General features: G+C 37.6%; 1 protein-coding gene across 1 annotated transcript; it reads left to right on the forward strand.

Moving 5' to 3' along the window:
- The first annotated feature begins 12,226 nt into the window (after positions 1–12,226).
- Positions 12,227–18,211, forward strand: LOC147288636 (ABC transporter B family member 15-like). Its single transcript, XM_086241152.1, has 7 exons — positions 12,227–12,557; positions 12,656–12,710; positions 12,811–12,989; positions 13,099–13,556; positions 13,667–14,207; positions 15,589–16,488; positions 16,564–18,211. The coding sequence occupies exons 1-7, from the start codon at positions 12,321–12,323 to the stop codon at positions 17,947–17,949; spliced, it is 3,756 nt and encodes a 1,251-aa protein (XP_086097278.1). The 5' UTR covers positions 12,227–12,320; the 3' UTR covers positions 17,950–18,211.
- Positions 18,212–20,533: the final 2,322 nt, after the last annotated feature.

A 20,533-nucleotide genomic window follows, 5' to 3' on the forward strand; every position in this document is an offset into this window, starting at 1 on the left:
ATATGACTTGAAAAGCTAGCTTTTCCCATATGAGGAAAAATGATATGCTTATTTCTGTATCTGAAAAATTCTGCTTCTGCAGATGGGTGATGACTGATGAGGGAGCTGTTCTTCCAAACTGGGATGCCATCAAAATTCAATGGTGGAGGGAATGGACCCTCTTTGGTCCTCCATTGCAATAATAGTATTGTTCCCTTCTTCGGGTATAGCAGGAAGACAAAAGCCCTAAGTAACCACTTTAACTGAATTATATTGTAGCATCTCCTTCACTCTTTTCTATAGTTTACTTGGGATGCTGATCAGGCCTAAAGTTCTATAGGATCCTTTCTTATTGGGGTTCAATATCTTTTGATATGACGAAGAACGATTCGAAGTTGAGACATCTTCCAATAAATTGGAGAGAAATACCATGGACCAATCGCTAGTTGGGGTTCTAGGGAGACTAATTAGAACCCTATTATGCACCCTCTTAGATATATAGTAATGCATACACCACAAGCATTTACCACAAGACCTCCAACCAAATTGAAAATAAAGTGCCTCCTCTTGCAGCAATAACACACTAAAATACAATATCCAAAAGGGTGTTGGGGATGGTGGACATAAGAATTAGCTAGCATTGGAGTGTGTCCCCTGCTTTTACATAGCCGTTGGTTATATAATATCGATTACGACCACAACCCCAAGCATTTACAACCATGAGTAGGTCTTGTTATGGACTTGGAATGGTTGAGCATCGATGCGCACAATGCAGCAGATACTGTTATAAATACACACAGAATCTATTCTACTGCAGATGGCCACCCACAAGCACAGCTGAAGAAAATGGCACTAGTAACTTGCCATTACTCTTAGCTACTGTATATCCCATAACCATGAATATTGTACAATATACAAGACTCAGCACAACCAAGGATATATTTAGGTAGATGACTCAAATTTTCATGTAATCAATTCTTACACACAATATGCTTCAAATTTCACATTCTCAGTAAAACTGTATAATCTGCTTCCATTTTGAATATGCAAATCATTGTCACAAGAAACAACCTTTTTTGTTAGAAAATTGGGTGGTGGACCTTAAAGACAATTATAAGTAGCTAGCTATTATGATTGATGTGGTCCTGAAATTAACACAATTAAGATATTTTAGGTGGGGATCTAGATATGGGTGTCCTTGATCTACTTATTCTTGTAACTTTTGCCTTTATTCTTACTTAATTTTGTTTGCAATATGCTCACCACTCACCAGTCACCAGTACAACAAATAAAACGTACAAGGATTGTTTGAAGCTGGTGATTCCTAGTCCGTATATAACTGGGCTCCAATTATGTTCTTTTCCCAATTCATATGTACCGATCCTTGTAACTTGGAAACTTTACTGTTAAAAATTGAGTGGTTCAAATTGAAGGCAATTAAATATGAGATCCTTATTTATTTAAGGGGAAATTAAACCGGCTTGTGCCACCAAGAACTTAATTTATAAATCTGTTCTTTTTTTTTTTGGTCCTCTAATTTAGTAATCTGTTCTTTTTTTTCCCCTCTAATTTAGTAAGCTGTTCACTTTTGCTTTATTTGTCACCAACAAATTTTTTTCAGTGCTACTCATGAATAATTAGAATGTGACACTTACTTTAGTCTTTTTCTTTGACTTTCACCTTTCCGTCCTAAGGGCTAATGTGTGTAAATATTGTATATTATTATGTAGTTTATTTTTTGTTCGAGACCTATAATTTTTCTTTTATGTTCACAATCAAAGCTAAGATAGTAATATTTGAATGCCTCAAATTAAATTGGATCCTAGTTGATGTGCCTAGTAAGCTACTACAAGGAAAGAAGGAAGTAAGACAAAGTAGCACATTGAACGATATGAAAATAAAATCGATAAAAGTACGTATTTGTATCATGGTCTATTAGACAAAGTAGGACAAAGTAGAAATGTAATATTAAAGAAAAAATGTGACATAAGTCACATAACTAGCGTTACTTAGGTCCCGTTTGGGATTGTTGTGAAAGACCTAAATGCTGCTGTGGATAATAATTTTTAATCACCCACAACAGTTTTGGTGTTTGGTAAGAAAATGAAAAAGTGTTTTGCCCCACAATTCTCAACTCCCCACAACAAAAATAGAAAACAAGTTCATAGGTGCTTTTGAAAGCTGCAGTGAATCACAACAACAATGAAAATTTTATTTTACCCATAATATCCTTATTTTAGTAATTATAAATAGACACATCAGTTTTACATTACGCTTTACCAAACACTTTCATACTGCTTTTTGTACTCACAGCACTTTTGAAAAATATAGTTTACCAAACACTCAACTGTTTTACTTCACAGCTGACTTTACTTCACAGCTGATGAAAAATATAGTTTACCAAACACTCAACTGTTTTACTTCACAGCTGACTTTACTTCACAGCTGCTTTACTTCGTAGCTGATTTTTCTCACAGCAATCTCAAACTAAGCTTTAGATATATAACAACGACATTACCACATCAATCACACGCAGCCCCACTAATTTTAAGCCGTGGCTTGCTGGAACCTCTAATATTTGAAAAGCATTAAGGCAAAAACCTTGGGACGAAGTACATGAGCTAGTCACTTTTTCATGATGAACATCCATAAAAGTCTTTACAAGGGAGTAGTGATAAAAGTTGGATGGAGATCCAGACTTGCGAAGCTGGTGGATTAAGACGTCAAGTGCGGTGTGCTGAGTTTATGGGGTAAACGGGTCGAAATTGGCAAGCCAAAAAGCCCAAATCACAGGGAGTTGAATCCCAAGGACGTGACAAACATGATCGTCAAGCGCTTCCGATAGGTAGGTATATATACGTGTTTTTGATTTATGCTGTGCATGCTTTTCATCAAATTTTCAAAGCTACTGATCATTAATAAGCCTCGCTGAACTATCTCCCATGCCCATTTGCGAATGTGAATAGGATGCTACTTTCTTTTCTTTTCAAGCATGCGTGTATGGTGTACGGTACAAACATATTTATATGGTACAAGTTCGTATACGGTACGTTGAAAAGCATTGCAATCTAATCACCAGTTCGTATACGTACAAACACTGCCTGGCATATAAGCATACGTAATAGTAGAAAAAACTATATTTTAGTAATGAAATATCAACCCTTCAAGATTCAAGAATTAAAAATATATTTATATATCATATAAGTGACTGTATAACAGAATTTTTCCCAAAATCAGAAAGAAATCACTGCCTTAATTCGTACCATTTATCTATGCATAAACCTGCAAAACGTATCGTTTTGATGATTTTCACTTCATCATTTGCAACCGACTTCATTGTAAATGCATTAACATCGATCAATTCTAATCTTATATTACCACGTTGGACCAAGTTGGAGCTAGAGGTGTCAAACGGGTCGGGCCGGCCCGAGCACGACACGGCACGGCACGATTAAAATAGGCACGGCACGGCACGGCACGATTAAATGGGCTGGGCTGGGCCGAAGTTTTTAGCCCATCGGGCACGGCACGGCACGAGCACGACACGGGCCAAGCACGGCACGAGCACGGGCACGAAATGGGCCCGAATTAGGCACGACTATTTTAACATTGTTTTTTCTATTTTTAAAGAACTTTTCAACAAAAATATTCAATTTTCATGAAAAATAATGTTAATATTTAATTATAAATAAGAAAAAATATCATAAGATTAGTTTTATCACCATAAAAAATAAAAATAAAAATAGGTCCGTGGGCCGGCCCGTTTAAGGCACGGCACGAGCACGAATGGCCCGCGGGCCATGGGCTGTGCTGGGCTTAGATCTTAACTATATGGGCCGGCCCGAGCACGGCACGAAAGCACGATGGACTCAACTTAAACGGGTCGGGCCGGGCCGGGCCGGCCCGTTTGACACCTCTAGTTGGAGCCAACTTATTCCTTAATCCACGCTGTAATACAATTCTATTTTCCACCTTAATTAAAAAACTGACCATATTGTTTTGCTTGGTACAAATTAATTTTTAATTCACTTAAATTAATAGTTAATTTAAGAGAAAACCATGGGCATCACATCATACAATAACGTCCACTACATGCGTTAATGGTGAAAAAAAGAGGAAATTACAGATTTAGTCCAGTTATTTTATACCTAGTTCAATTTTGGTCCACAATCTTTTTTAAGTTCTGTTTTGGTCCACTAATTGTTTCACTTGTTCAATAAAGGTCCAGATTTGTTTTCTCAAATTTGACATGCTTTTTACCCTATCAAATCTCACCCAAATTCAGCAAATATATACTTGTTTTAAAGCTATGCATTTCTTCTTTACAACCATATAAAGATCATTCAAATTGGAGTTCTAAAACTCAAGATAATTGACCCTAAAGTAGGGTACCCAAAACTGCCAATTTTTCAAATTTCACCAAATCTCAATTCTCTTAGATTATAATACTCCAAATTTGTTTTTATGACTAAGAAATGATGAAATATAACTTATACTTCAATTATAATTGAAGAAAACACAACCCAAAAGATTTAAAGTCACAAATCTGGACCTTTATTGAACAAATGAAACAATTAGTGGACCAAAACAGAACTTAAAAAAGATTGTGGACCAAAATTGAATTAGGTATAAAATAAGTGGACCAAATCTGTAATTTCCTCGTGAAAAAAATAATACTTGAAAATAATATATATGGATGTCACATGACAAGAGAGAACTGAATAAACGTATAGAACTGCCCTATAAATTTTTTTTGTATTTCTACAAATACCCTTCATCTAATCTTATATTCCAGAATCTACTTTTCAAAATTCAACCTAGACGAATAAGCCTAATAAATTGAAATACCAGAATTTCTTGGCCATTATCATAAAAAAGTTGAAGTCCTATTTTCTGAACAATTTGATCAAGGCCATTAGAAGATAGATTCTGATTCGATTCCCCTCGAGCCCGGCCGTGTCGAGCACACTTGACACTCCAATCCATATTTCATTATTTCTTCTCCACCAATCAGTTTGACTCACTAGTAATGGCGGATCCAACTCAAACCCCAACAAATGAAAACCCTAAACCAATCAACTCCTTATTCCTCTCACGTACTAGCTATTCGCCCAAATCAGCAAACCCAGGTCTCGAAAACCCAAGCCAAATCCCCTGGGCAGTAGCATCATCAGTGGCAAGGTAATAGCTTTTAGGGTTCTAAGATTGAGGCTAAATTTTTTTTAAGAGATAATGTGCTTTGGTTATGTTTTTTTAATTTGGTAATCAAATCTTTTTAATTTGATTTGCAAGATCTTAAGAAATTTTAATTGAGACTTTCTAAAAATTTATGTGGCAAAATAAATTATGAGATGTATTAAGAATATTAAATATTTTAGTTGACATGAAAATTACATGTCATTAGGACACTAATTATTAGTAAAACCTAGCACAGTCCTTATCTATATCGTATTTAACAAATTAACATGCCTCACAATCAATGTATCTTCAATATAAAAATGACCCAAATAAAAAGAAAAAAGAATATAGAATTAATCAAAGTGATGCATTCTTGATTTGTGTTATGTAGCAGTCGTAGGCAAATACGTCATTAATTTGGTTTCCTTGAAATTCTCTCTGGTCACCTGTACCTCTAAGGCTCTATCTAGTCAAAAGAAATAAGAAAGAAAAAAAGCAAGCACCATATGCGATCGGGAACTGGTCTCTTTATGAAGTGCATTAAAGCTTCCTCTACAGCGGCGAGAAAAAGCCAGTACTGCTTCATCTGCATGAAATGAAAATCTCACCTGTCACTTTCTGGTTAATGTTCTGGACTGTTCAGAGTCCTGGCCTTTATTAGTGAGTAGTGGGAGGAAAAAGATGCATGTGCGTAGTTCAAAGTACACCCCCCTTGCTATTTGCAAAGTTGAAAATTAATGCTCACTGTCTTGATCAGTGTCAATCAATGACCCACTCAACGATGTCGTGGATATGTTTGTGTTTTGTTTTCTGGTAAACTACGTAACCATTAACCAACATATATATATGACTTTCGAAAACAAAAACAAACAAAAAAGAAAAGAATGATCGAGCTTGGATTTTTTTACTTTGATTAATAAAAGGATTAATTACAAAAAAATTAATAAAAAAATATATAATTATATTTTAATTAGTGTATTTTTTTATAATTTTATTTTAATCATTATTAATTAAAATAAAAAAATATGAATTACAATAAATTAATAAACATATATATATTACTAAGGGTGGGCACGGTACGGGGGAACGAGACCTTCCTCATCCCGATCCCAATACCAGAATTAGTTTCGGGAAAGGGATTAGGACGAGATGACCATGGCACTGTTTCAAAACCAAACTATATGGTACGGGATGAGTCGGGATGGGTTCGAGACCAGTTGCAGGGAAGGGCATGGTTGAACTTGTCAGCTTCCATCTCTTCGATCCTCCTTCATGGGTGAGAATTCGGGCAATGGAAGGGCATGGTTGAACTCGTCGTGACTTGGGGAACAAAACCTAGGTGATCCGGCGTCTCAACTCGGCTGAGAACGCCGATCGCCGCTGCGACTGCACAATTGGGTTCGGGGATGGGTGTCAGTTTTGGTTGAGTTTTTGGAAAATCAAAGGCTATGAGGAGATAGAGGAGGAAGAGAGGGAGATAATGGTGGTGTTCTCATCATCATTAGTCGCCAGACAAGGAGGTTCCCACCGAAGATGGTGGCTATCCAGAGAGAAAAGGAAGACTGGAAGGAAGGTCTGTGTGTGTCGTTGGAAAAATAAATAAAAAAGGAAGAGAGAGAAAGAACAATGAGGGAAAAAAGGAAAAAATAAAAAATAAAAAAAAGGGGGCGCTGGAAGTGGATTATAGGAATGTGTGTTATTGGGTGTGGTCAAGTTTATACTTTCTAGTATAGACTTGCCCAAATAACCAACTAAAGTGTGACACGTAATAAAAATATATATAAAAAAAATTAATTTTATATATTTGGTACGAGACGGGATGAGATTGAAATGTTGATACCATTTCCATCCCATTATATTCGGGACCGGTACGAGATCATCCCAAAATTCACGGGACTTAAACGAGATGAGACCTTAACGATATGGTACATGATGGAATCGGTATGGGTTCGGTATTCCGGTTTTAATGTCCAGCCCTATATATTACTATTCATACTTAGATTTATATTATGTTTGTATTTGACTGTTACGCAACAAAATAGTTTAGGAACTAACTCCCGGATTTTGGACAAAGATCTAAATTCTAAGCCATAAGCTATGGAGCCTTAATTCTAAACCCTAAATTCTATTTCTAAACCCTTTTTTCTTTTTATATATTATGTACTATATTTTTATACCCTAAACTAGATTAAGAGCAACGTCATCATCTTACGCCCATAAGTAATGAAAAAAATGGATAAGCAAATTGATATTTTCAAATGCACCAAAATACATGACATCATCAAGTGGATTGAGTTTAGTGACCAAAATGGGCTGGGCCATTAAATAAAATGTAATTTTTCAAAATATACCATTGACTAATATGAGATAAAAAAAAAAATTTATATTGATTTATTTTTAATATTAAAGCTTTTTATTGACTTTTTTGTAATTTGCTATTAATAAAGATCGATCATACCGAATTTGTCTAATTAATTATATAATCATCTGTCATATATATGGTACATATCGTATCATCAACATAATCATCCATGACACATCTCGTATTTCTCTTAATTAAAAGGTGATCAAAACAGCTACTGATTTTTTTTTAACTTCACATAGACAAAATTACAATGCATCCAACTAATTACTATCAATTAAATGATGAGCCCTTTCAGGATTTTATTTTATTTTTTATAAGATGAGCGAGTCCTTTTTTGCGGAATATTAATTACTCACTGAATGACCCTCTATGATCTCTTATTCTCTCAATCTCTCGGAAGTGAACCAACACCAACACGTGGTGGCCTTGGAGTTGATCATACACATACATATATGAGCACAATTTCTACAGCATCAATTCATTCTTGCGAGTAGCGACTGTTTTTCAATGCTAAATTTTCTGATAATAAATTTTTTATGGAAATTGGGATCGTGAGAACATTTAAGAACCAAGTTATAATAAAAGCCATACTTAATGCAAGTCTTACATAAAAGAAATATATTGAAATCAAATGAATAGAAAGAACGGGAAGCAAATGCATGCATGTTTAGGGTTGCTATATAAAAAAAGTTGATTGGTTACTATGCAAGCCACGTGTACGACATGAGCTCAGGAGGCCAGGAAATTAAAACCACGATTAAAAGTCTTTGCATATATTTTGAATTTTAAGCTTTTTAACAAAGAAAATATTAGCAACATAATGTACGTTATTCAATAAATAAATTTAATAATTCTAAGTATCTAACATCACTGGATTCGAGTACAAATGGTTTTGGATTGATCAGGAATCAGGATATAATCATAATACAAGTTATTTAATTTGCTATATTTTTTCTTGAGGGGGCCGGGAGTGGGATGTCAGTTGACCCTTTTGGATGCGATAGCTAGCTATGGCCATGAGTTAGCAGACAGTAACCTGAACCCACCAATTTAATTTTGAATGTTTAGTATATGGATGGCCGCAATAACTATATATATATATATATAGAACCATGTGTACACAAATTTGCTATAATAATATATGCACTAGTGACAAGTCAAGCTAGTACAACTCACAACTCACAAGTGGTAGTTAAACATATTACTTATACGACATGATTGGAAGTATTGCGAACGATAAGACAAACTACTCTTGCTTTAGACTGTGATCGATTGAAAGTTAAGTCCCGAATTATTTTCATTTTATAATTAACTGTTTTATTATGTTCAATACGAACATCAATATAGCTTAACATATATAATGAATATCAACCACGCATTCATGTAGGGCTGGGTCGGGTTGACCGAAAAACTGAGGTCAAGTCCGAAACCGGCCCAACCGATACCGAAAACAACCGTACCGAAATAAAACCGTACCGAAAGTTCGGTTTGACTACCGAACCGGGAGGTTCGGACTCGGTCCCGGTTTCCATATCCTTAAACCGTCGGTAAACCGAACCGAACCGAATATATTTAATAAATCATTTACATAATTCATTTTTATACATTTCTTATACATTTCTAATAAATAATTTATAATTTTATATAATACATTTCTATAATTTATATAAAACATATATAAATTTATAAACTCCTATAATTTTAATTTATATGTTTTTTAATATATATAAACTAATTAAAAATACACTAAACCATAATATTAATATATTATACTAAATTAGTGAATGGAGTCAAGGCCCAAAAATGGCCCAAAATGTGGCCCAAAACATGGCCCAACATGTGTTCGGTCTAGGCCCATAACCGAGCCGAGCCGACCGGATTCTTCGTTTGACCGAACATCAGTTTACCGGCTTTTCGGTCTCGGTCTCGATTGCCGTGGAGGCTTACCGGAGGGGTTCGGTTCGGTCTTCGGTTTAGGGTTTCGGTTCGGTTACCGATCCGAACCCACCCTTACATTCATGTAAACTAATTTAATTTATCAATGATATATATTTACAGTCTTATAAGAAAGTATGTCCATCATATATATATAATGGCGGAACTAGACTTTGAAAATTGGAGGGGTCGAATTAAATATAAAACAAAACTTATATGTCTGAGATAAAATCTTTTTAACTTATGTTTGTATAATGTGTTAGAGGGAAATTTTAATTACAATTTATATACTATAATATACATATTAGGGCCCGTTTGTTTTACCTTCTTAATAGGGATTTGCTTAGTTAAGATCTTAAGCTCATGTTTGGTGAGCTTGGGATTAAAAAAAATGGGGTTTAGTGAATCCCCTCCAACTTAAATGAACCTTCTTAGATGGGCTTAGTGAAACCCATGAAAAAGTGGAGGATTAGCTAAGAACCTCTTGACTTGCCTCACCATCGTCACATGGAGCCTCACCATCATCACCGGACCTCTTCCCTGTGACGCCTTCCACTATCGGCCACCAGTCACCTCCGCAACTCCAGCTCTCCGGCGGCTTGCCCAGCCACCCGCGCGCAGCCCAGCCCAGCCCATCTCAGCCACCAGCTCGCAGCCCAGCTCTCCGGCTGCTTGCCCAGCCCAGCCCAACCACCCGCTCGCAGCCCAGCTCTCCGGCGTCTTGCCCAGCCACCCGCGCGCAGACCACCCCAGCCCAGCCACCCGCTCGCAGCGCAGCTCTCCGGTGAAGTCGGTCTTTGTGTTTTCTGTCTTTTCTGTGAGATTTGCGAAGTGGGTATTGTCTACTTACTTGGTTTTTCCTGATTGTGCAGTTTGGTTATCTGAGATTTCATTTGGTTGTTGTAATTTTATGAAGTGGGTGTTAAATTTTCTATCTTTTTTGTTATCTGGAATTTCATTTCTGGTTTGCGTATGAGATGGATTCAAATCTGTATCTCCACCTTGTTAGTCCCGCACTACACCAAACATAAAGGCAGTTCTTAGCTAACTTAGTTCATGCCAAGCTAGTCCATGCCAGTCCCTATAGATAATCCATGCCAAGACAGTCCTGTGAAACAAACGAAACCTTAATGGAGTGTGTAGACATCTTAGGAGGGCCGTTGCTTCTTTACGCCCAATAGTGGCTCCCCCCTGCATATATATACAAGCATGTATATTATTTATATGCAGGCAGTTTCATGTGCAAACATTCACATGCATATATGCATGTGACAGAGCGTTTAAACCTTCATCAACAAACATTTGAACATTCTCATAAATTTATGTGTGCAAACGTTTGCACTTAAAGTGTTTATATATGTAAAAACTAATATATGGGGCTAATATGAGTAACATAATATGAGAGAAAAGTAAAAGATAACATGTATATCTAATGAATGTATTTACTTCAATTTTGTATTAGTTTTATAATCGTGCTCACTCACATATGAGGAATATTCTAAATCACCTACAAAAAAAAAAATTACACATAATACTAATTTTTAGGGGGTTGGGTGTATATGGAGGTCACCGCTGGTGACCCAAGTATTATCCTTATAATTGATGTTAATTTAACGTATAATATTTGGGTCACTCTCATGGGGTATTCCAAGGTCATCCCGTCCCCTCATATTTCGATTTCGGCACTACTGGTGTATGATCGGAACCGTTCACTTTTTAGATAACCAATTAAAGATCATCTTTGTAAAAAATCAAATCAATCGGAAATCGTTTGGTTATATAATAGTTGTCAATTAAGTAGAAAAATTTGATAGTTTTCAATTAAAAAGTGATTTTTTGATCAAACCGTTGATTTTTTATATTTAATCAACAACAGTTATATAACAAAACGATTTCCGATTGAGTTAATTTTTTACAGAGATGATCTATAATAGGTGATTTAAAAAGTGAACGATTTCGATTATGCTCTAACATTACAAAATTATGATTTTGAGAAAGAGGTGACCTTGGGATACCCTTAGGGTGACTCAAGTAGTATCCTAATTTAACCGAGTAATAAAGGCTATCCCTTTATTATTTTATTTTTAATTGTTTAATTTGCAACAGATGCTTATTAGGTGGTGTATATAGTCCTACGGCGGGTCCCACTAACCCACTGATCGTCATTAATGACGCTTTTGAACAGAGAGAGAGAGAGGCTGAGAGCATTAAAGTCAACCGTGATCTTCTTCCCTCACCACATGTTCATTCACCCAACTTTATTTGAATACAATAGACCTGTCCACATGCGATCAGCTAGCTGACAACTCTGCCTTCGAAAAGTGTTTTCAATTGGAATTTTATTGAATTTTAAAAGAGTTTACAGATTTTATAATTTTTATTTATTTTCATAAAATTTATTAAAATTTAAGAAAAAAAATTGAAATTCTTATGCCTTTTGTTATTTGAACAAAATTCATTCAAATCTCTTCTAAATTTACCACTTAATAAAATTTATAAATTTTGAGAACAATTGAATTTTTAAGATTTATTAAAATTTGAATTAAAAACACTTAAATTTTTACATAATCTATTAAAATCTTGATCGAAAACATTTAAAATTTGTTAGATTTATAAAATTTATTAAAATTCAAGTTGAAAATATTCTGATTTGACATTTGTCCCGACAGACACACCACGTACACACCTAGCTATATATACATGGCATCTATATATATGTGTTTCTTCTCAGTAGTGATCTAACCTTGCCAAGGCCTTATTATCGTTTTGGAAGCAAGCAGAGGCATAACAACCACGTAAGGACGTGGTCTGAGAATCTTACAATTTGTTTGATTTCTCGGAAAAAAAGTCCGAGAAAAATATTATGGGACAGAAAAGTGATGATCATAGTATGGACAATAAGAAGAAGGTTGGGTCTATGCGCTCAATTTTCATGCATGCCGATGGTGTTGATAAATGCCTGATGATCTTTGGGCTCTTCGGAGCCCTTGGTGATGGGTTCTCTACACCCTTGGTGTTATTGATCACCAGCCGTTTGATGAACAACATTGGCGGTTCATCAACTTCGGTTCAAGATGCTTTCTTGCATAACATCAATAAGGTAGCATGCAGTACTCTATATCTCTCCTTTGTCTCTTTCACACAAACACAGAAATTAACACAAACGCACAAAAATCTCAATGGTTTTATGGTTGACAGAATGCAGTGGCTCTGTGTTACTTGGCTTGTGGATCATGGGTTTGTTGTTTCCTAGGTAGGTCTCATCACCAAGATCATTGTTTTTTTGTTAGCAAGAAATAAGAATCAATGATAGATGAATTGATATGAATCTTTAATTTTCTTTAAATATGTAGAGGGGTATTGTTGGACAAGAACAGGTGAGAGACAAGCAGCTAGAATGAGAGTCAGATACTTGAAAGCAGTGCTAAGGCAAGATGTGGGCTACTTTGATTTGCATGTGACAAGCACCTCAGAGGTTATCACAAGCGTCTCCAATGACAGCCTAGTGATTCAAGATGTTCTCAGTGAAAAGGTACTTAATTTTTTGAATTATACCATGATTTTTGATGAGCAATTTACTTGTTTTTATCTATGGTACTAATTAATTTGACTGCATGCATCTTTCAAATTCCACACACCAGCTACCAAACTTTTTGATGAATGCCTCTATGTTCCTGGGAAGCTATGTGGCGGCCTTTATAATGCTGTGGAGACTAGCAATTGTGGGGTTTCCCTTTGTGGTGCTTCTGGTGATTCCTGGGTTGATATATGGAAGGACTTTAATGGGGTTAGCTAGGAAGATTAGAGAAGAGTACAACAGGGCTGGTGCAATAGCAGAGCAGGCAATATCTTCTATCAGAACCGTTTATGCCTTTGTTGGAGAGAACAAGACCATCTCAGAATTCTCTGCTGCTCTTCAAGGCTCTGTCAAGTTGGGATTGAGTCAAGGCTTGGCTAAAGGCTTGGCCATTGGAAGCAATGGCGTGGTGTTTGCTATTTGGTCCTTCATGTCATATTATGGTAGCAGAATGGTCATGTACCATGGTGCCCGAGGAGGCACTGTTTTTGCAGTTGGTGCTGCCATAGCCGTTGGTGGATTGTACGAATCACAATCTCTGCCTTTAATTTTCAAAATTTAACAAAAAATCCGTAATGGGTAACTATAGAATGCATGATTAATTGATTATAATTCTTGTTCTTTGTGAACAGGGCATTGGGTGCTGGTCTGTCAAACTTGAAGTACTTTTCAGAGGCATGTTCAGCAGGAGAGCGTATAATGGAGGTGATAACAAGGGTCCCAAAAATCGATTCAGACAACATGGAAGGTGAGATTTTGGAGAATGTTTCGGGTGAAGTTGAATTCAAGCACGTGGAGTTTGCATACCCATCAAGACCAGAAAGCATAATCTTCAAAGACTTTAACTTCACAATCCCAGCTGGGAAAGCTGTGGCCTTGGTGGGTGGTAGTGGGTCTGGGAAGTCCACAGTGATCGCACTACTTCAGAGATTTTATGACCCACTTGGGGGTGAGATATGTGTTGATGGGGTGGCCATAAATAAGCTTCAGCTCAAGTGGCTGAGGTCCCAAATGGGTTTGGTGAGCCAAGAGCCTGCACTGTTTGCAACAAGTATTAAAGAGAACATACTTTTTGGGAAGGAAGATGCTGATGAAGAAGAGGTTATTGAGGCTGGTAAAGCTTCTAATGCTCACAATTTCATCTCTCAGCTGCCTCAGGGATATGATACCCAGGTTTGTGTACCCTGCTATATACCAAATCACAACTTATTGCTTTGCATATTAATTTTATCACATTAATCTCCAATGGCCTGTGCCATTTAGTCTGTGTCCTGTACGGCTGTACTGGTGATCCAAACAATTAATGATTTCGTCTCCCACTTGGCTACAAAGGTGTCCCATTCACTCTTCCAATTTTTAAACATAACAAATCCAACTGCATGCGCATCACTATTTGCAGTCAAATACTTCTTTTCATCGTCGTCACCATGTGATTCATATTAAATATTAATAATAATACTATTATTAATTTGTTATGGTCAATATTATTACTGTTAATTAAATAGAGTATAAAAGGGTATATGAACAGAAGTACAGAACAGGAGTGCTGTCCAGAGAAATTAGATTATTTCAGGACAGAGATTTTTAAAAAAGGGGTAAAGCCGGGAATCCAGAGAATTTTAAGAATAATGTATTGTAATACGACTGGATTATGATTATTTAACATGTTAAATAGCACGTCCTAAATTACCAGCCGCAAATTAAAATAAGGTCGTAAAGTGGTCTTTAACTAGTTTACGCAAATTGATTCTTAGTTTATGGCCTTCTTTGCTTATGTATGACGTTTACGTAGACAAACTTACCTGCCATCTTATTGTATAAATGATCACCAGACACCAGCAAATTAAAATAAGGTCGTAAAGTGGTCTTTAACTAGTTTACGCAAATTGATTCTTAGTTTATGGCCTTCTTTGCTTATGTATGACGTTTACGTAGACAAACTTACCTGCCATCTTATTTTATAAATGATCACCAGACACCAGTCACTACCAAGATAAGATGCGAGTCTTACTGTCAATTTGCAATTTTTTTTTTTCCGCTAAGAATGTTTAAGAAAGGGCTAATTACAAAAATTCCTTCCAATATGATCGATTTTGCACTTTATCCTCTAATTTTTTTGTGTGGTACTTAACTCCTTAGATTATGCATCGTTTAATACTTTACTTCATTTCATTAAAAAAGTTACAAATTCTTTTAATTGTCACTTAGTTACAGCAAAACTTGTTATTTTTTTTGGGTTAAGAAACGGGGTAAAGTATTGAATGGTGCATAGGTCTATAAAGAAAGTATTACAAAAATAGTAAAGGGAATAAAATGTAAAAACTCAAACTTTACCATTATGTGAGACAACCCACATGCGACAATTTCAATCTTTCACACTAGATCAAGACTTCCCCTAATATTCCAGCAACCTGTTTTTAGGGCAAGTCAAACTAATTAATGTTACTTGCTACTTAGCTATTACATGCACAAATTTTGATTCCACTTGGTAAAAAATGCCCAAAATATTTTGACAAAACCTAAAAGTACTAATACGTTTGTTTGTTTTGAACAGGTTGGAGAGAGAGGTGTTCAAATGTCGGGAGGACAGAAGCAGAGAATCGCCATTGCACGAGCAATCATTAAGAAACCTCGTATCCTCCTTCTAGACGAGGCCACGAGCGCATTAGACTCCGAATCCGAGCGTGTCGTCCAAGAAGCTCTCGACAAAGCCGCCGTGGGTCGTACGACAATCATCATCGCGCACCGGCTCTCCACCATCCGAAACGCCGACGAAATCGCCGTCGTTCAAAACGGGCAGGTGATGGAGACGGGGTCCCACGACGAGCTGATCGAACGCGAGCATGGGCTCTACGCCTCGCTGGTTCGTCTCCAACAAACAGAGGGTCCAGAGGATCAAGCACATTACGCCTCGTCGCCTAATATTTCAAACGACATTCACAATACGAGCAGTCGAAGACTTTCGTTGGTGAGCCGGTCGAGCTCTGCCAACTCATTCGCGCAGGGTCGAGCTTCCTCACTTGCAGGGGATCAAGAGATGATTGTGGAAGAGAATAAAGTGCCTGTACCGTCTTTTCGGAGATTGTTGGCTTTGAACCTTCCGGAGTGGAAGCAAGCGATTTTGGGGTGCTTGAGCGCCACGCTGTTCGGAGCGGTCCAGCCGGCTTACGCATTCGCCATGGGGTCCATGGTTTCGGTCTATTTCTTGACGGATCACGATGAGATCAAGAAGAAGACGAGGACTTACTCGCTGTGCTTTCTTGGGTTGGCAATTTTCTCGTTGCTGATTAACGTTTGCCAGCATTATAACTTTGCGTACATGGGAGAGTACTTGACTAAGAGAGTTAGAGAGCGAATGCTTTCCAAGATACTCACGTTTGAAGTGGGTTGGTTTGATCAGGATGAAAATTCGAGTGGTGCCATTTGCTCTAGACTCGCCAAAGACGCCAATGTGGTACGTATAACGTACATGTTGAATTAATATCGATAACGAACATGTCCAAATTTATAATTAAGTCCTTAATTGCAGGTGAGATCTTTGGTGGGTGATCGGGTGGCTCTTGTTGTACAAACTTTCTCAGCAGTAACAGTAGCGTGCACAATGGGTTTGGTCATTGCATGGAGGCTCGCCTTGGTTATGATAGCCGTGCAACCCCTCATCATAATCTGCTTCTACACACGGCGTGTCCTGCTCAAAAGCATGTCCAGCAAAGCCATCAAATCCCAAGACGAAAGCAGCAAGCTCGCAGCTGAAGCAGTGTCCAACCTCAGGACCATCACTGCCTTCTCATCCCAAGACCGCCTTTTGAAAATGCTCGAAAGGGCCCAAGAAGGCCCACGTAGGGAGAGCATCCGACAATCTTGGTTTGCGGGTATTGGGCTTGGTTGCTCACAAAGCCTCACCACATTAACATGGGCCTTTGACTTTTGGTACGGAGGCAAGCTTGTTTCCAAGGGCTACGTCACGGCTAAAGCCCTATTTGAGACCTTTATGATCTTGGTTAGCACGGGTCGGGTCATTGCAGATGCGGGTAGTATGACCACGGACCTTGCCAAAGGGTCGGATGCTGTTGGGTCCGTATTTGCTGTATTGGACCGGTACACAAAAATAGAACCCGAAGACTCGGAAGGCTGTGAGCCGACAAGAATAACGGGTGACATAGAACTTCGTAATGTACATTTTGCGTACCCCGCTAGGCCCGACGTTATGATCTTTCGAGGTTTCTCAATCAAAATTGAAGCAGGTAAATCCACGGCGCTGGTGGGCCAAAGCGGGTCGGGTAAATCAACCATCATCGGATTAATCGAGAGATTCTATGATCCAGTCAAAGGGGTGGTGAAAATCGACGGTCGAGATGTAAAGTCGTACCACCTCAGGTCGTTGAGGAAACACATAGCGTTGGTCAGCCAAGAGCCAACGTTGTTTGCCGGCACCATAAGAGAGAACATCGTATACGGCGTGTCGGATAAAGTCGATGAATTGGAGGTTGTCGAAGCTGCAAGGGCAGCCAACGCTCACGATTTCATCGCGGGACTGAAAGATGGATACGACACATGGTGTGGGGATAGAGGAGTGCAGCTATCTGGGGGCCAGAAGCAACGCATTGCTATAGCGCGTGCGATACTTAGGAATCCGGTGGTGTTGCTGTTGGACGAGGCCACCAGCGCGCTTGATAGTCAGTCAGAGAAGGTGGTGCAAGACGCGCTCGAGCGCGTGATGGTGGGGAGGACTAGTGTGGTGGTGGCGCACAGGTTAAGTACCATACAGAACTGTGATCTTATCACTGTGCTAGATAAAGGCAAGGTGGTGGAGAAAGGGACCCACTCGTCGCTTTTGGCCAAGGGGCCCACAGGTGCTTATTACTCACTGGTCAGCCTCCAAAGGACACCAACCACTGAATCTACTAAGTTGTAGACTTGTAGTCATGAAATTAACCTTTTATTTATTTTTTCTTTTTTTAATTTTGTTTATTCTCCATCAAAATGTTAAGTAGGAGTGTTAATGGCAGTTGATGTTGCGACAGCTCCGAGTCTCCGAGTCTCTCTCCGTGTTAATGGTCTCTACGTGTAAGCATGTACAACAAGTGTAGTAGAAAACATTCTACGACATTTTCTAATTTTTTGTTTTTTTCTTTTCAGAAATTGATGTGCATATATATATATATATATTTTCTCTTCTTTTTCTTTTTTGTTTTTATTACACACTAATTTTTGAATGTCTTTTTTTTTCTTCTAGGAAATAAATTTTGAATGTTTAGTCAAGTAGGCGTAAGTTTATTATGGCAACAAAGATAAGTTCATCCATTTTCAGGCCTATCTTAACCTTATAGTAATCGTATTAAGTAGAAAAAAAAAATTAGTATTATTCTTTGTGGATTTTGTTTTTCTTTCTTTATATTTGGATGTAGAACTTCAATATGAAATTTAGTGTTGTATGAGATTTAAAAATCTCAAATATGACATTAAAATATACTTTTTAATTGATGAGGATTCCATGGAAAACAAATAAAAATACCTCATAGAATTTGTTGGGGATTTAGAGTGTATTCTCCCAAGATAAAATATGCTCTTCATAGTATTAAAAGGACAATGCTATGTGTTTGTGGATAGACTCACACCGATTTAACAGCCAATCATGGCTGGACACGTGGCTGGTCAGATTCGACTTCAGAGTTTAACTTTTCAATAGTCAAACTTTGACCTCCACATCATTACGCAGCTCGGCACTTTTTCTGTCAGCTCAGATCGGAATACCACGACTAGCCCTTCGTGCCCGGTCCGACCCGAACTGAGGATCTTCCAAAGGGTTGAGTGCTCATCTTTCCTTAGTCATCCCGGTTCAGCTCGGCACTGAGGGAACATCCTTTCGGACCCTAGTCACAATTAACTACGACTCGAAGGGATCACTACCTATTGGATCAGTTCGGTTGAAAAGTCTATTTCCGATCCGATCACACATGGACTTCATGTGTGCGCATAAGGACGTGTGTTCGAGTCGGCTCGGATTCTCGCCGCCATTCCAAAGGAAGATCACGTTGGGACGAACCGTCACACTTAAATGCACCTGACAAGATCTTCTGACAAAAGGGACTTCCCAGCTCACATTCATGACTACTGAGGCAGTTCACCTGAATCTTCCATACTTGCATTCAATGCAGCATTGAATGCAAAGGAGGTGGGTAGCTGTGCATGCCACTGTTCATGACCGAACGCGTGGATCTTTCTCAACCAGCCAACCACATGCAGGTAACTTACTCATCACAATCTCTTTTGCCTATATAAACCAACTTATATGCACAAAATCAAAGATCTAGCTATCAATCCTTCACCAGAAAAACGCCTACACAAAACTTTCACTCACCCCAAGAGCATACCTAACTTTTTGAGAATAAACCCATAACATTTACCTTGTTCTTCCCATTCTCCCAAGTTCATCCCTTGTTCTTCCTCACCTACTTTCAAACACCATCGAACACACATCATTGACTTCATCATCAGAGCATGTTTGGCTGGTATCACACCGGTCCATCTCTTTTGATCTTGTTTCTCTTACAGGAAGGTCTCACGTCATCATCCAGCAAGGCTTCGGATCATCCAAGTCACCATTTTTAAGTTGTTGCATCTATCTTACAGAAATTTGCATCAATACTATGCAATTTATTTTATGCGACGTGTTTTATTATATGTAATATAAATCGAGAAATACAATGAGATAAGTAGCATTTTTCATATTAAAATTCATTCTATTCACGCAAAGGTTAATATGAGAATTTCTCTTTTCGTTCTAATCACTTTTTCATTTAATATAATATTTGGGAGTTGGGAAAAATTTGACCAAGTTCAATGAACCAGTCAATTATAGAGTTTCATTATAAAAAGTTTTGCGTTATTAGTAGTAGATCAATCAACTTGTATATCTTGTTAATTTACTTTTCCTATATGGAATTAAGTTTGTTCATACCTATTACAATCCCAACATGATTTTACTATTTTAGGCTGGGCAATGGTTCAAAATTTTGATTTTGGTAGGGCAATGTTCAAAATAAAAATTTTATTTTAATGGTTTAAAAATTAAAACTGTACACACATATATGTCAACATGTATACAGTTATTCTCACGCTCACCATTTATCGTTCTCTTTTGTCTTTTTCTTCCCTTGCTTTTTTCAAAAAAAAATTTCAGTACTTTTAAATTTACTTTTATACATCCAGTTGACTGACTGTACAACTATAATACCATTTCCAGAAGGAAGGCTCCAGTTGCGTACTACTTGCTTGGGTGCCGAGTTTGAAGCAATGAAGCAAACTTTAAGACTTGTGCTTTACCAAGTCAGGAACTCAGTCACTCAGGGATAAAAAAAATATTTTAAAAAACCAACAAAACCAACAAAATGTCAAAAAAGAAACAGGCTCTAATGCTCCCAATTCTGACTTCAAATTATCAGAAGTTCAGCCCAATTTATCTTGCTCCCAATTTCAGCCCAACCCACAAGCTATAA

The sequence above is a fragment of the Dryas octopetala genome, chromosome 4 (assembly GCF_963921425.1).
Source record: "Dryas octopetala chromosome 4, drDryOcto1.1, whole genome shotgun sequence".
In the NCBI taxonomy this organism is placed as follows: Eukaryota; Viridiplantae; Streptophyta; class Magnoliopsida; order Rosales; family Rosaceae; genus Dryas; species Dryas octopetala.

Coding starts and splice junctions, on each gene's coding strand:
- LOC147288636 (XM_086241152.1), top strand. CDS start 12,321: ATGGGACAGAAAAGTGATGATCATAGTATGGACAATAAGAAGAAGGTT. Junction 12,990..13,098: donor AAGATGTTCTCAGTGAAAAG/GTACTTAATTTT, acceptor TCCACACACCAG/CTACCAAACTTTTTGATGAA. Junction 14,208..15,588: donor CTCAGGGATATGATACCCAG/GTTTGTGTACCC, acceptor TGTTTTGAACAG/GTTGGAGAGAGAGGTGTTCA.